Genomic DNA, 13,993 nt, shown 5'->3' with positions numbered 1-13,993 from the left:
GGGTAATAATACCGAACTGTAAGTGCAGAGGCTATGTCAAAGTGAATATCAAACGGTGGGAGCTAACTGAGAGCTCACTGGGATTAAGGTGATCACAAAGTGAGGCACAGTCAGGGGTTGGTTTGAAGCAACATATACCGGGTTGCTGATTTGAAGATCAGCTTTGGATCACCAACAACTCAGCAGCACTTTCAATGAGGACCTGGGACTTGGTTCTGTCTATCATCTCCAAGTCGGAACTAGCGTCAGCCATACCAGACAATCTTTTCATCAATGGGGTATCTAATCTACAAGTCTTTTCGCGCCTCCAAGTTGCGCCATGAAATGCCATGGCAAGAATCGACCAGAAAGATCTTCCCCAAATTCTGCTGCTTGGCATTGGACATGCCCAGCCAGCAAAATTTAAGCCGTAAATGTACATGTTGGATCATAACTGCGTGTCCCCGGGGTCGCTGCTGCTGACTCCAAACCTGGGGTTGAAGTATTGATCCAAACAAAGGTTGTGAAGATGTAACTCTGAATGTCTCGATAGATGTTTGTCACACCGATCCCGTCAGCTGCGTTGACCAGCTCGCTTTACTTGGCGCCACCTCTCCTATTGATCAAATCAGTGAAGAAAGCCTGGAGGTTCTCCGTGTCTGCCTTGGGATCTTCAACCGCTGTCTCGGCATCCGGGCTCGCCGGCTCTGGCGATGAGCCATACGCTTGTCGGTCCTGTCCTAACGTTAGCACGCCGTGGAACAAGCCCTCTCTCTTTTTCTTGTCCTGCCTGCCGTGGACCTACCTTGAGCCGTTGCACCATGTCATCCGCATCGACTTGGATGCCGCCCATGTTGAACTGCACAGGGCCGATATGGTCGTTGACTTTGCCTTCGCCTGCTCTCCCTGCGGCAAGGTCGCCGCCGCTATCACTATCTGCTCGCTTCAACGTGTTCGACCGAGTACCCTCGCGATTTGCTTCCTCGTTCTTCTGTTTAAAAACCTCCAGGTACTTGAGCTGCTGGCCAAGGAAGGCTTGCGTATCGGTTGTTTCGACCTCCAGCTTAGTCGAATGGCTGTCTCGGCTGGCTAGTTGTAAAGCACTGAGGCTCGAATCCTGTACTGCGGCCTCGTACAGAGATACGGTAGACCCCTCCGGGTCCGAGTCGCCGTTTCCCTCCTCATTCCCATTGGTAACTGTCCCATTGCCGGTGCCGTTACTGTCGGTTTGCGGGAGAGGGTGATCCAAGTCCATTGACCATCCGTTGCTCACAAGCTCCACGTCGAATCCTTCCCGGAGAACCCGAATCTTTCCCCACGAGTCCCAATTGGGCGGTACAACGATCTTGTCTCTGTCGATGACGTTGTGTTTGAGCGGGTGCTTCTTGAGTAACGAGTGGATCCCCAGGCTTGAGTGTACAAGGCTCTGTAGTTGTGTGGACATGGAGGGGGTGGTGTAGATGAGGGATGCGCCATCTGCAAGTTCGTCCAGTTAGTTTCCTGCGCAGCTTAGAAGAGTACTGACCCCCTTACGCTTCAGCAAGACAGTCCGCATGAACTGGAGGACGACATCGAACTCCTCCTCCTTCCAACCTTGTGTCTTCTCGAGAACCTCCATTTGCTCGGCCTAGGAAAGAGATCAGTGAGAGACACAGACGAATACGCCCCTTGCTAGCTCACGTTCTGGCAGACCACACACAACGGCAACCCCAACGCATCCTCCCACTCTCCCGGCCCAAGGGGGAGTGTGACATCACCTTCGGTCGCTGTCGCCGAGGCAGTCCCGTCCAAGTTCGTCCCACCTCCCCGGCCCCGATCTCGCCAGCTTATCATGACGTCCTCCATTGTGTCCTTGGATTCCATGCTGAGAGAAACGAGGACAGTCCGGAGGAGAAGGATCCATTGTCGCAATTGGCGCATCCATTTCCACGGCTGTGACCAGTCGAGGAGGACAACTATCAGGGTGTTGGGGATGGATTGCGGCGTGAGGAGGGGCTGTAGAAGAGAGCTGAATGCGAGACATGGACTTGTAAGGGTGTACAGCGAGATGCGAGCAAGTGTGTCTGTAAACTTCACGTAAGCGGGCGAAGTTGGAAGGGTAGGTTGCCGATATGAGACAGCAACGCACCTTCTTGGTCAGCATCCAGCACGTCATAGTATGTATAGCCTAGGGCGAAGTTGTTGGCGACGGGAGGGAGCTTGGTGGCGCCTCTGTCCAAGGCCCTCCGAAGCTCGATATTCGACACGGATTCAAGGAATTCACGCTGCGAATCGACGGTACCGCCTGCGTAACAAAGTCAGCTCTTGCTAGAGACTCAACCCACAGATGGGATCACGCATACCCAGCACCAAAAGGTTCTTCTCTGGTAGCCGCTTGCCGCTTGCTACGGAGTCGAGCATGGAGCTCCACATGTCCTTCTTTTGCTCTCCATTCTTGCCCTCAGAACTGCCAGATGCAGTTGTGTAAGTCGAGATGCGGTTCGTATTGGCCGTCATAGCTGCTGCCTTTAGAGCCGGGGCATTTGCAAAAGAATGGTACCAAGTGTAGTCATGCCACGGCGTTGCTTTCGCGGTCGACTTCGGGGTTGGAAACGCGGTTCTTCTTATCTGGACCCCTCTGGTTTAGGAGCTTGCAGAAGGGCGGTGGGGTTTATGCATGCATGCTCTGTGAGATTTGCCGATGAAGATTATTCGACGGCTAATAAACCAGCAGCGTGCGTCACCTAAACTACCTACAAAGACGGACACTTGGATCATGTATGATGGTCCTGTTACCAGCTGCCACTCTTTTGCGATGCTTCCTCAAGCGGGTCCGCATGGGCCATGGAAATGTTTACGGCCTGTTGATTCTCCGAAACAGGGGTAGCCGCATTACCGGGGGGTTTAATTAGGGGCCTGCTTCTGCTAGGGGTTATATAAATATTCATCGGGTTGTATGCCGCGTAACTGGCACACCTAGGTGACCCAAGTAAGGTTTTCCGCTAAGCCGTTTGTGGATTCTGCCGCAGCACGGCAAGGCTCCAACAGGTGACCCCACAAGTGGCTACCTAGCCGCCACCAAGCCGAAGGTCTTCGATGATGTTCGTTGCTTCCTCTCTGGCGACCGTCTTTAATTACAACTCGAGGATCGCTCCATCGGCAAACAGTGATCGTTGATATACTGCTCTACATTACGCTCAGGACAGACAATCAGAATGGCGGCCAACACCAAGTACACCGTTGCTCCGCAGGACGACCCGGACGCGGCGCAATCATACACCCAGGCGCCTCCGTCATACCAGGTCGAGAGCAGCTCCGCCGACGACAACGAACGGCTGATTGGCGGGCCGCGCAGCAGCGAGGACAACATCCCCGATGACTTCAAGGTACGCACCCTGCTGCAGTCGGACTACTGGGAGGGAGGGAGGGCTCTACTAACACGATCCCCCGCAGTTTGGCGGTTCTGTCGCTGAGGCCACAATCGACATCCGCCACCAGTTCGTCCGCAAGGTCTACACCATTTTGACCGTCCAGCTCATTGTGACGGGCGCCGTCAGCTCTATCAGCTTCGTCAGCCCAACTTACAAAGAATGGATCCAGTCTAATCCGGCCTTGGTCTGGATCTCTGTAAGTAACCCTCTGTTTCTCCAGCGACTTCTTACGTTTGCGAGACACGAGGCTAACCCGCACTTTTAACTCCCAGCTCATCGGCGCCATGGTCTTCATGCTCCTCACCTACTGGAAGCGGCACTCGTACCCGACCAACCTGCTCTTCCTCTCGGGCTTCACGCTGCTCGAGGCCTACACCATCAGCGTCATAGTGACCTTCTACAAGGCCTCGATCGTGCTCAACGCCGTGCTCCTGACCGCCGGCATCTTCGTCTTCCTGACCGCCTTTGCCTGCCAGACAAAGTACGACTTCACCTCGTGGGCCCCCTACCTGTTCGGCGGCCTCTGGGGGCTCATCCTGTTCGGCTTCATGGCCATGTTCTTCCCCTACAGCAGCACTGGCGAGCTCATCTACGGCGGCCTCGCCGCTCTCATCTTCAGCGGCTACATCCTCGTCGACACCCAGCTCGTCCTGCGGAAGCACCACGTCGAGGAGGAGATCGCCGCCGCCATCAGCCTCTACCTCGACGTCATCAACCTGTTCCTGGCCATTCTGCGCATCCTGAACAGCCAGCAGAGCAACTAGGTGTTTCGGGGCACGGTCGAGACGGAGAGATGAGGAGGCAAGGAGGATGCGAATTGCTATTGGAGGTTTGGGAATGTAATTTAGGGAGTGGTGGGAGCCATTGGTTAGGTAGGTATCTCCTAACTGTGGTGGAACATGATGGATGGATCCGTCGTCGGCCTGACGCGTCTTTGTCCCCCTGACATCGAGGACGGGTACCCTTAAGGGGTCAGTTATTTCCACTTTGCTGCTCGTATTTCTTGACGTGCACTTTCTACCAACTTCCTCTCTTTTCGTCTGCGTTTTGCAAGCGGAGTGTAATAGGGCGCGATGAGCACTGTTCCGTACTTGACAGGAACACACACCTAGCTTAATACATAGCACCGTCAACTGTATGAACACATGCAAGGCCTCTGTAATGGCGTGAATTACGTGCATGGGAGTTATCTGACCTCGTGTTAAACCTCGAATCTACGAATACAATACGGAAATGTAGAGCAGACGGAGAAGTTGGTCTAAGGCGTATGCAGGTACGATGACACAATGGACAGTCAGAGAGAAAGAATCATTGAATTGAGGTTGATATCCGCATTAGAAGTCCAGTAGTAGAAAAGGAAAAGAATAAGGAGATAATAAAAAAGGGGGAGTTTTGTGTGACAGGATACAATCAACAGAACCAAAAAGAAGTCGACCTGGGAAGGCTGGAGCCGCCGACCCATCCTTGGCATAACCATCGTCCTTGGAGTCCCTCAGTCGGCATGCTGAAGAGCGTCGACTGGCAGCAAGTTCCCAGCGGCGAGACCAGGTACCCAATGCTAAGATCAAGCCGAAGAGAGAACAAATTAGGATGGTAATGGCGGATGACTCTTGTCAAGTAGCTCCCCAGCCTGCCTCTTGACACGAGTGTCTTCCAGGCCCCTTAGTCTGTTGGCTCCTCCGGATCGTCTCTTGCCTTTCATCGCTGTTCATATGTCTCTTCCAGAGCTAAACTCGTCCAAACCAAAGCCAGAAGCAGCAGGGGAATAATTGTCTCTTCAACGCAGCATAAAGAACCAACGCCTGTATTGAATTACCAGGTCGCATCGTTTTTTGTTGTCGGTATCGGTACAACAGCGGGGGTATCAGACCGAGAAAGGTGCCTAGTTGCCGTCTTGATCTCCTCCATTGGCTTCGGCGTGGCTGTCGACCCGCGCCTGATGGGCGGCCTGCGCAGCGGCCTGCTCGCGCTGCATCCGGGCCTCTATCTCGCGCAACTGTGATTCGCGGGCAAGAAGCTCCTGGCGCTTCTCGTTGATCTCGCGCTGGACCTTGACCTCGATCTCGCGGAGCTTCTCTTCCTCTCGGCGCAGCTGCTCCTCCTTCAGGCGCACAGACTGCGATGCCAGGTCCTCTGGGTTCATGGACGAATCGCTGCAGGAATGTCAGTTCAGTTCGGTAAAGAAGGTTCTGGCTTAGAGGGGGACTTACACTCCGGCACCACCCTCGACGCTCTTGCTGAGCTTCTCGGTACGGTAGTTCTCATAAAGGAAGTCATGGGTGATTTCCTTCAGATCAGCAAGATGGCTGTGCAACAGTGCAGACCGGATCGCAAGGAAGTCCGAGTGACGCGGGTTGTCAACCTCGACAACACCCCAAGGGTACTGACGGGCGCGAACCTTGCGGCCTCCGATCTCAACAATGTCCTCGGAACCAACAATAGCAAACGGCATGAGCCCTCTGAGCTCAGCGTTCTCCTCGACGGTGTCCTCGTCATCCTCCTCGATGTCGTAGGGGAAGTTGTACACTGGGATTCGGTAATGCTCAATGTCCTCCATGACGAGCTTCTTGGACTCAGCAAGCTCTGCGGGAGTGAGGGAATCGGCTCGGCCAATGACTGGGATGACATTGACACGCGGAGCAAGGCGCTTCATGAGTTCAATATCAAGCTCTCGAAGGCTGTGGGAAGGGAGTCAGACACTGATTCTGGCAGCGCGGAAGACGTTTATGGACTCACCCGTGGCCGGTCGGGGTGATGAAATAAAGCATGGCATGAACACGGTTGTCCCTGAAACGGGGGTTACGCTTGATACGCGACTCCTCCGCCAGGATATCATCGTATTGTCTCTCGAGATACCCAACAATCTCCGAGAAGCTGTTGTTTGAGGGATTAGCCATGGGAACGCCGCACCGAGACGTGATACACACCTAGCCTCATTGTCTATTTGATCCCCGAAGCCGGGGGTGTCAACAATGGTCAAGGAGATACGAGTGCCCTCCTCATCCAACTCAAGTTCTGCGACAGTCAGGGTCATAGTTCGATTGAAATGACATTGGCTATGGGGTGCACAAGCATACCGACTGTAATGGGCTTGATCTTGACCCCGTCCTCGATATGAGCACTGTTGGGGTCATCGGACTCCTTGTGGGAGAGCACCGACTTGCCGCACAGAGTGTTGACGAAGGTGGTCCGGCCTGAAGTAGGGGTCAAGGGTCAGCAGGTGCAATGACATGTGGGATGGAGACGATAGACATACCAGTTCCCGAGGCTCCACAGACCATCAAGCAGAACTGGATTCCCTTCTTGACGTTCTTCTTCCGGCGGATCATCTTCTGTGGCCAGGATGGTCAGCAGCGGCCAGTCAGTCCTTCTTGCATGGGCAATTGGATCATCTCCCGAATAGGAGATTTGCTTGAGGATTTTCCCGCATCGATGAATTGCAGCGCTAGATCTGAGAGAGGACGGGAGCGAGGACGGGGAGGAGCAAACGTACGGCAGGTGCAGACATGGTCGCTGATCGATTGGCGAATTGATTGGAATGTAAACACAGAAGAGCGAACGGTCGAGGCGACACGCTAAATCGCCGTTATTGTATCGGGAGAGTTGGGATGGTGGGAGAGGAATTCCGGATTCCAGCTGTTGAGTTGTGAGGGTATCGACGGTAAAAAAGGGGAGGTCGAGGTGTTGTACGGAGCTAGATGTGGCGGTCGAAAATGTAATTTCACAAAATGTTGCGGTGGTCGCAAGGTGGCAGGGAACTGGGGGAGCACGAGCGTTGAGCACGGAGCATGGAGCCTAACGGCACCTTCTCCAGCAATTCGGCGAGCAACCTTGTCCCGGCTACAGATTCAGGGGGTTGGCGGGCTGGAATAGGAAAGGCGCAGAAAGCTACGGACTCCACATATAGTGACAGCTGTGAACACCTGTCAAAGTCGCGTAAACCGCCACACCTCCCATCCCTGTTGAGGTACCTCTCTGTAACTCCACATAGGTCCATACGCAATAGGCGTGATTCCGGGGACGAGGGGTTCAGCCTTGTTCATCAGTCGCAGCTGACCAGCAATCATCCTCAGAAGCCATTTACTAAGGGCCTTGACCAAATTCACATTTTCTGAGGCGCAACTGACCAGGGCCCAATGAGTTATCACTCCATGCTCTAGGTACAGCACCTGGCAGATGGGCGCCTGGATAGAACATCCTCTTGAGACCAACCCTCAGTCCGCCAGACGATGCCCTCGTAACCTGAGCCGAGACCAGACAAATCAACTCTCACGCTCTCACTCATCATCACGCACGCTAGCTCCTATATTGGCCTGCCGCGATGAACACCCGCCCGCCCATCGAGAGTCCGAACACAACCGTTGTGTTATCTATCGCATTCAACGATGACTGCAGCTGCTTCTCTGTGGGCCTGAACTCAGGATTCTGTATTTTCCATTCGCAAGCATGCTCGTTAAAAACGACGAGGGACTTCAATGCGGGAGTCGGCCTGGTGCGGATGATGGGCAGGGCCAACTTCCTAGCCTTGATAGGAGGAGGGAAGCAGCCGAAATTCGCCCAGAACAAGGTCATTCTGTGGGACGACTCCAAAGGCAAGGTTGCGCTTGAAATCACCACTCTCACGGCTGTAAGGGGTGTTCAGCTTGCCAGAAACCGCATCGTGGTCGTCCTCCAGAACAGCGTGCGCGTCTATTCGTTCGCAAAACCTCCGGACCTCCTTGCGGCATACGAGACGGCTGATAACCTCCTCGGTCTTTCTTGCCTGTCCGACAAGGTCATTGCCTTCCCTGGCCGGACGTCCGGCCAGGTGCAACTGGTCGAAACCGCCACGGGCAACGTCAGTATCATCCCGGCACACTCCTCCGCCCTGAGGGCAATGCAGCTGAGTCGCGATGGAGAGCTGCTGGCCACGGCCAGTGAAACGGTAAGGGACTAGAATATCAGAATCTTATTGCCTCATGACTGACGCACGACAGGGTACTCTTATCCGCGTATTCGCGACCAGTAGCTGTGCTCGGATAGCAGAGCTGCGACGCGGTGTAGATCCGGCAACGGTGTTCTCACTCGGCTTCAACCCTTCGGGAACAATGCTGGCTTGCACGTCCGACAAGTCTACACTGCACATCTTCGATGTCCCCCACACCAAGAAGACAGCTCGGCCGCCCCCCAGGCCCAGGAGCCCGCAGGTTGGTCCGTCAGGGAATCAAGTGGGCGGCTCAGGTGACGATGGCAAGGGGAAGTGGGGCATCTTGGGTAAGATCCCTCTGATGCCGCGACTATTCTCCGACGTCTATTCCTTTGCATCAGTGCCATTTGAGGCTGGGGATGAGCCCTTGATTGGGGGTCTGCCCATTTCCGAGAACACCACCCTGGGCACCTCAAGGCCACCCAAGGGGGTGATTGGATGGATCAGCGAGGAGAGTCTTCTCGTTGTCGGTGCTGGAAATGATGCCAGATGGGAGAAGTTTGTCATTACGGAAGGCGACGATGGTCGCCGTTATTGCGTCAGGGAGGGTTGGAAGAGGTACCTCGGAAATTCGTGAGGTAATTTGGAAACGGTACAAAGGCGTTCGGAATTGGTCGTGCATTGGATTTCTTTGTCATGAATTGTATGTACAGATACCACAGAACAGGCGCGCAAGGTTGGGCAATCGGGCTTCAATAAGGGGGATAGATTTCACAATGGCATGATATCGCAACACGGCATTAATTTCGTGCTCTGCCGACTACGTGGTGTTGCCTAACTCTTCCGTGGGGACCTGCTCCTGCTACTCCTCGAGTCTCCGCGGTATGGGTCACCCGAGTCCTCTCGGCCATGTCTCCTCTGGCGTCCTTCCCTGACCTGTTTTCTGTCATGGTCATGGTCCCGTCGATCTCGGCGATTTCTGTCGTCTCTGTCCCGATCTCGGTCATGATCCCGACGACTGCCTCTCTCGCGGGAGCTCCGGCGGTGTCGCCGTCGACCCTCATCTAAGCCGTATTCGTCCCTTCGGCTACTCTCGACGGGTGTTTCATCCCGCCGAGACTTTCGTGTCCTCCCGGAATCGCTGTGTTCGTCCTTTCCCCTATCGCCGTCGTCGTCATCGTCTCGCCGTGACCGATGGGAGCGGTGGCGTCTGTCCCTATGCTTCCTACTATGTCTCTCAGATCTCTTCTTCCCCGCCCGCAATGCTTCCTCAACTTCCTGCTTCTTCTCCTCCACTAAGAAGGCCTTCATGGGGTCGTCGTCGTCATGATTCTGAATCAGCAGTTGCAGCTCCTTCTCCTCCTTCAACATTGGTCTGGCCTTTTCTTCCTCTTCACTCTCCTCCGCAGAACTACCCTTATCACCCCCGGTCTCTTCCCTCAAGGCCCCTTCCCTCCTCATGATATCCTGCCAGCCCACCTTGCCCTCCTCCGGATCCTCATCGTCTCGGATCTTATACCGCGCATGGTCAACCCTGACCAGCCTCCCGCCGATCTCCGCGCCGCCCAGGTTGTCGACTGCAAGGTCGGTACTGCGCTGGTCCTCGTACTTTAGCCAGCCGAAGCCCTTGGACTTGCCCGTCTCCGGGTCGCGGACGAGCTTGAGGAAGACGGGCTCGCCAAACTGCGAAAAGGTGGTGATGACATCGCCCTCGGTAAGCTCGTACGGCAGGCCGCCAAAGTAGACGTAGGCCGTATCTCGGTAGTCAACGTGCCATGAGGCTTCCGGGGGCCTACGGTTAGGTGAGTTTGTGAGCATGCGACTTGGGTCCAAAGTGCAAGTAGAAAAAAGTAGTGGGAAGGGGAAGCCAGAATGGCCACAGCTCGACATACACTCCATTTTCAATTTCGCGCTTGTTGAGCGCCTGGATGGCGCGGATTTGATTCATGTTTGGAGACAGGAGTCCCGAGGAACACAACCAACTTGCTGTGTGCCTTCGTCGCAAGAGCTGTGCTCCAGAAGGCTGATTAAATTTCGAAGATCGCAAGGCTGCACGTATGACGGAAAGTCACTGTGCATGGTCGCGGTATTTGAACAAAATCGCACTGTACTACTGCCTAACAGACCGGGAGTTGCAAATTTTGCCCGAGACATAAACGTTACCTTTGAATCCGTAGAACCTACCTACCTGACTTTAGTTGATAAACTCACATCACATGGTTCAGTTTATTTTACACTTTTGCGGGGCTTGAGAGATATCTCCAGTTGGCAGCTAGTTGCTCGGTAATGGTGGTGCACTGTGCTCGCGGCGGTAAGGCGAGGGAATCATGTGCAAAAGGACGAATTGTCATTGGATAGAAGCCCCTCAAACCCCATCATGCAATGATCTGATGCCAATCATCAGTTACTTTCAACAAAAGGTCACCGCGGGGACCTCCAGCCAGCTCTAGGTCGCATAGGAAGTAATGGTCCCAGCAAGCAAATTCAAAATTAAAGCAATGGAAAGCTATGGAAGATCTTTTCCAAGCTTCAGTTATGGAACCTTAGAAAGCTTCCGCCGGCGCGTGAGAGCCTAAAGTGCGACGCGGTATCCGTACTCGGTAACTTTGTAAATTTCACCAGGCTGGTCCCCTATAAAAGCTCCAGCTTCTTTGCCCCGCGACATCTGCCTGGAAATTGATCCAATAGAGAGGGAGACCCCTGATCTTCACCGCCTTCGGTCTCAATTTATCAGGGCCATGGTTGGCAGGCGAGGCAGGACCCACTCCGTATCCAACGCCCGGTTTGTGCTCGGCAGCTAAAGTAACCCGTCAAGTTTTGCTGTCGCATCGTTGCCGTTTTCGATTTCCTGCAACTCTCATTACCATTTGTCTGCCTCTCCAGCTCCTCGTCAAGCTGGGCTCCCGTTCCTTACTGCCTGCCTTAGTTACTTGTCCATGATCGCCTCGAAATCCGGCCCAGAAACTGCCTCGATTGGCCCTTGATTGCACGACACACCCGACACGCCTGCTGTCCTCCTTTGCTCGCCCAACGCGCTGCAACCTCTGCAACCTCCCACCACGATCAGGCGAGCCCAATTAGCAGTCTCGGGGCTCTTTAACTGACCATGAACTCGGTCAGCAATGATGCAAATCAAATGAATGCGACACCCCAGGGCCCGGCCCGAGCCTCTGTCAGGAAGCCCGTAAGGCGCGAGCATTCTGGGAAGAAGGAAACCATGAACGGCCCGCTCTACATGCAAGCATCCAACAATGTGGTACTTGTTCGCCGCCTCAAGAAGAAAGGCCAAGGGCCCATGAAGCAGCTTTCTCGCTGGTTTGTCGAGAATCAGATTGGTATGTAGAGCCATCACTGGTCCTTGCCGAAACCTGCGCAACCACCTGCCTCTCTCTGGCTAACACAGATCCTCCGTCACAGGGTTATCATTCAACTTGCTCACCCTTCTCCTCCTCGTACACGGCTGCATGCCCAAGGCTCGCCCTTATACGACCAAGTTTTACAGCCTCGCATACCGAAACCCATCGACGGGAAATTATCGTCTTGGCAGTGATGATGCCTATATCATTATGTTCTGCATCATCTTGCTCACTGGCTTGCGGGCAGCCACCATGGAGTACATCTTGGCTCCCTTTGCTAAGCACCAGGGCATCTCTAAGCGAAAAGACATCACTCGTTTCAGCGAACAAGCCTGGCTCCTCATCTACTACAGCGTCTTCTGGAGTCTAGGAATGGTGCGCGCGCACCTTCACTTTATGTCCGTGATATGAGACTAACACTGGTGGCAGTACATCTACTCCACGTCGCCCTACTTCATGAACCTCGAGAATCTGTGGACTGATTGGCCGAACCGAGAACTCACGGGCATCATGAAAGGCTACATGCTGGCCCAGCTGTCGTTTTGGATCCAGCAGGTCATCGTCATCAATATTGAGGAGCGCCGCAAGGATCATTTGCAAATGCTCACCCACCATGTGGTCACAATCTCGCTGATATACACCTCATACCGATATCATCACACGCGGGTGGGCAACTTGATCCTGGTACTCATGGACGTTGTTGACATCTTCCTTCCGGTTTGTCCCCGCGCCCCCCCCCCCCCCCCCCTCCCCGCGTTTATCTTCACTGCCGGCTAGCATACTAACAGCCTCTCAGACCGCCAAGTGCCTCAAGTATCTTGGGTACAAGACTCTATGCGACTACGCTTTTGGCGTCTTTATGGTCTCCTGGTTCATCGCGCGTCACGTTCTATATTTGACCGTGTGCTACTCTGTCTATGCCCACTCTCATCCTATCATCCCTGATGGCTGCTTCAAGGGCCCTAATGCCAACTTGACCGGACCATTCGACGCGCCGGTCAACCGGGGCCCCATCTATATGCTCGAGCCCCTGTGGGAAACAGATGGTGTTGTGTGCTACGACAAGCCAGTCAAGTGGTGGTTCCTCTCCATGCTCCTGTTCCTGCAGGTGGTGACGCTTGTGTGGTTCACCATGATTGTCCGAGTCGCCATCAATGTCCTAAAGGGCTCCGGCGCAGATGATTCTCGGAGCGATGACGAAGGCGATGGCTTGGAGGATGACGAAGAAGACGAATTCGTCTATGAGGAGGCCCAGCCGCTGGAGGAGGAAGTCGGGGCCGATGAGCTCGACTTGGCGAGTTGGGAGAGGAGAACCGGTGCCAAGAGGCAGGCCTCGGCTGCCACTGGCGTCAGTCTCCCTAGTCACAGCGACAGGAAGGAGTTGCTCGGGCGCATCGGATGCGAGAAGCAAGTCGACTGAGTTGAGCCAACTCCAGGGTGGGTCTGCATCCCACATTCTGGGAACCAGACACTCACTCTCTGGCTCATTACGTGGATCTGGGGATGGTGAGGCCAAAATGCCAGGCAATGGCTATTGCGCTGAGCATGCTGGCTGCCCAGTCTCGACTGTGGGAAGGAGATTACATGGCGTTTCGGGGTGTTCCTTGAAAACTGCGGCTACACACACACACGCCCGCCTGGAGAGAGAGCTCCCAGCTCTGTAACTATTTACGGTTTGGCTAGCTTTATTCCGACTCGGGGCATCATGATCATGGTTTCCTTTGGGATCCTGACGTAGGCTGATGACCAGTGTTTCATTGCTTGTCAACCTAATCTACATTGGCCGTCTTTTATTATATAGATCGGAATCAGTACATACCCCAATGATTTGAGCTTACTCTTGTACCTAATAATATGATGCTACTCAGTCCTGCCGTCCTCCAGCCCGCGTGCCCTCGGTCCGCTATGATGGTGATTCGATTTACTTTACGTCGCCATACAGTCCCCCTGCCGTGGTTAACATCTACACCTGTGGCACTCTTTCTCCAGCTCACTTTTCTCGATAAACCTTGCGGTAAGCAACCCTAACCAGCGATAACTGTTGTTCTGTGGCTCCGTTAACTTAGAGGAGCGGTAGCCTGTAGGCAAGGATCACATCGTGCTTCGTCACCCTCCACTCTCATTGCAGCTTCGCTCCTGTCGCCACTTCACCCCCGTTAATCCGTACTGCAGGGTTGATAAACAGTTCTAACCGATACTGAGCTTGTTAGCACTGAGGGATCAAGTCCCAATCAGTTCAAGTCCCAACCAGGCAACCAGCCTCGATACATAAGGCCTGCTCTTCCATCTCCCTGCCTTTTTCTTCTTCCATCCTCTCCTGAATCACCCCTACCAAAGCCCCT

General features: G+C 54.2%; 6 protein-coding genes across 6 annotated transcripts; 3 read left to right on the top strand and 3 right to left on the bottom strand.

Annotated features, from left to right (window-relative positions):
- Positions 1-177: 177 nt before the first annotated feature.
- QBC33DRAFT_547965 (dynein light intermediate chain-domain-containing protein) lies at positions 178-2,773 on the bottom strand. Its single transcript, XM_060428792.1, has 6 exons — positions 2,322-2,773; positions 2,108-2,263; positions 1,660-2,042; positions 1,513-1,606; positions 785-1,455; positions 178-714 (listed from the first exon to the last, which is right to left on the bottom strand). Exons 1-6 carry the CDS (start codon positions 2,473-2,475, stop codon positions 577-579), a joined length of 1,596 nt encoding a protein of 531 aa, XP_060280291.1. The 5' UTR covers positions 2,476-2,773; the 3' UTR covers positions 178-576.
- Positions 2,774-3,173: 400 nt separating this feature from the next.
- On the top strand, positions 3,174-4,153 carry QBC33DRAFT_580578 (inhibitor of apoptosis-promoting Bax1-domain-containing protein; the record flags this gene model as incomplete). Its single annotated transcript, XM_060431211.1, has 3 exons — positions 3,174-3,344; positions 3,412-3,585; positions 3,662-4,153. The coding sequence occupies 3 exons, from the start codon at positions 3,174-3,176 to the stop codon at positions 4,151-4,153; spliced, it is 837 nt and encodes a 278-aa protein (XP_060280290.1).
- A 767-nt stretch (positions 4,154-4,920) lies between these two features.
- Positions 4,921-7,037, bottom strand: QBC33DRAFT_205621 (septin). The gene is made up of 7 exons (XM_060422628.1): positions 6,883-7,037; positions 6,646-6,721; positions 6,467-6,583; positions 6,317-6,404; positions 6,126-6,263; positions 5,600-6,067; positions 4,921-5,542 (listed from the first exon to the last, which is right to left on the bottom strand). The coding sequence occupies exons 1-7, from the start codon at positions 6,895-6,897 to the stop codon at positions 5,272-5,274; spliced, it is 1,173 nt and encodes a 390-aa protein (XP_060280289.1). The 5' UTR covers positions 6,898-7,037; the 3' UTR covers positions 4,921-5,271.
- A 570-nt stretch (positions 7,038-7,607) lies between these two features.
- Positions 7,608-9,031, top strand: QBC33DRAFT_205672 (WD40 repeat-like protein). The gene is made up of 2 exons (XM_060422629.1): positions 7,608-8,313; positions 8,366-9,031. Exons 1-2 carry the CDS (start codon positions 7,711-7,713, stop codon positions 8,930-8,932), a joined length of 1,170 nt encoding a protein of 389 aa, XP_060280288.1. The 5' UTR covers positions 7,608-7,710; the 3' UTR covers positions 8,933-9,031.
- Positions 8,958-10,526, bottom strand: QBC33DRAFT_547957 (RNA-binding motif protein, X-linked 2). Its single transcript, XM_060428791.1, has 2 exons — positions 10,188-10,526; positions 8,958-10,087 (listed from the first exon to the last, which is right to left on the bottom strand). Exons 1-2 carry the CDS (start codon positions 10,241-10,243, stop codon positions 9,130-9,132), a joined length of 1,014 nt encoding a protein of 337 aa, XP_060280287.1. The 5' UTR covers positions 10,244-10,526; the 3' UTR covers positions 8,958-9,129.
- A 398-nt stretch (positions 10,527-10,924) lies between these two features.
- On the top strand, positions 10,925-13,527 carry QBC33DRAFT_547955 (TLC domain-containing protein). Its single transcript, XM_060428790.1, has 4 exons — positions 10,925-11,630; positions 11,713-12,026; positions 12,081-12,368; positions 12,448-13,527. Exons 1-4 carry the CDS (start codon positions 11,402-11,404, stop codon positions 13,069-13,071), a joined length of 1,455 nt encoding a protein of 484 aa, XP_060280286.1. The 5' UTR covers positions 10,925-11,401; the 3' UTR covers positions 13,072-13,527.
- Positions 13,528-13,993: the final 466 nt, after the last annotated feature.

Source organism: Phialemonium atrogriseum, assembly GCF_030411735.1.
Source record: "Phialemonium atrogriseum strain 8032-3 unplaced genomic scaffold QBC33scaffold_26, whole genome shotgun sequence".
Classification (NCBI taxonomy): domain Eukaryota; kingdom Fungi; phylum Ascomycota; class Sordariomycetes; order Cephalothecales; family Cephalothecaceae; genus Phialemonium; species Phialemonium atrogriseum.
The sequence above is the reverse complement of the archived record's forward strand: the minus strand, read 5'-3'. Positions and strand labels throughout refer to the sequence as shown.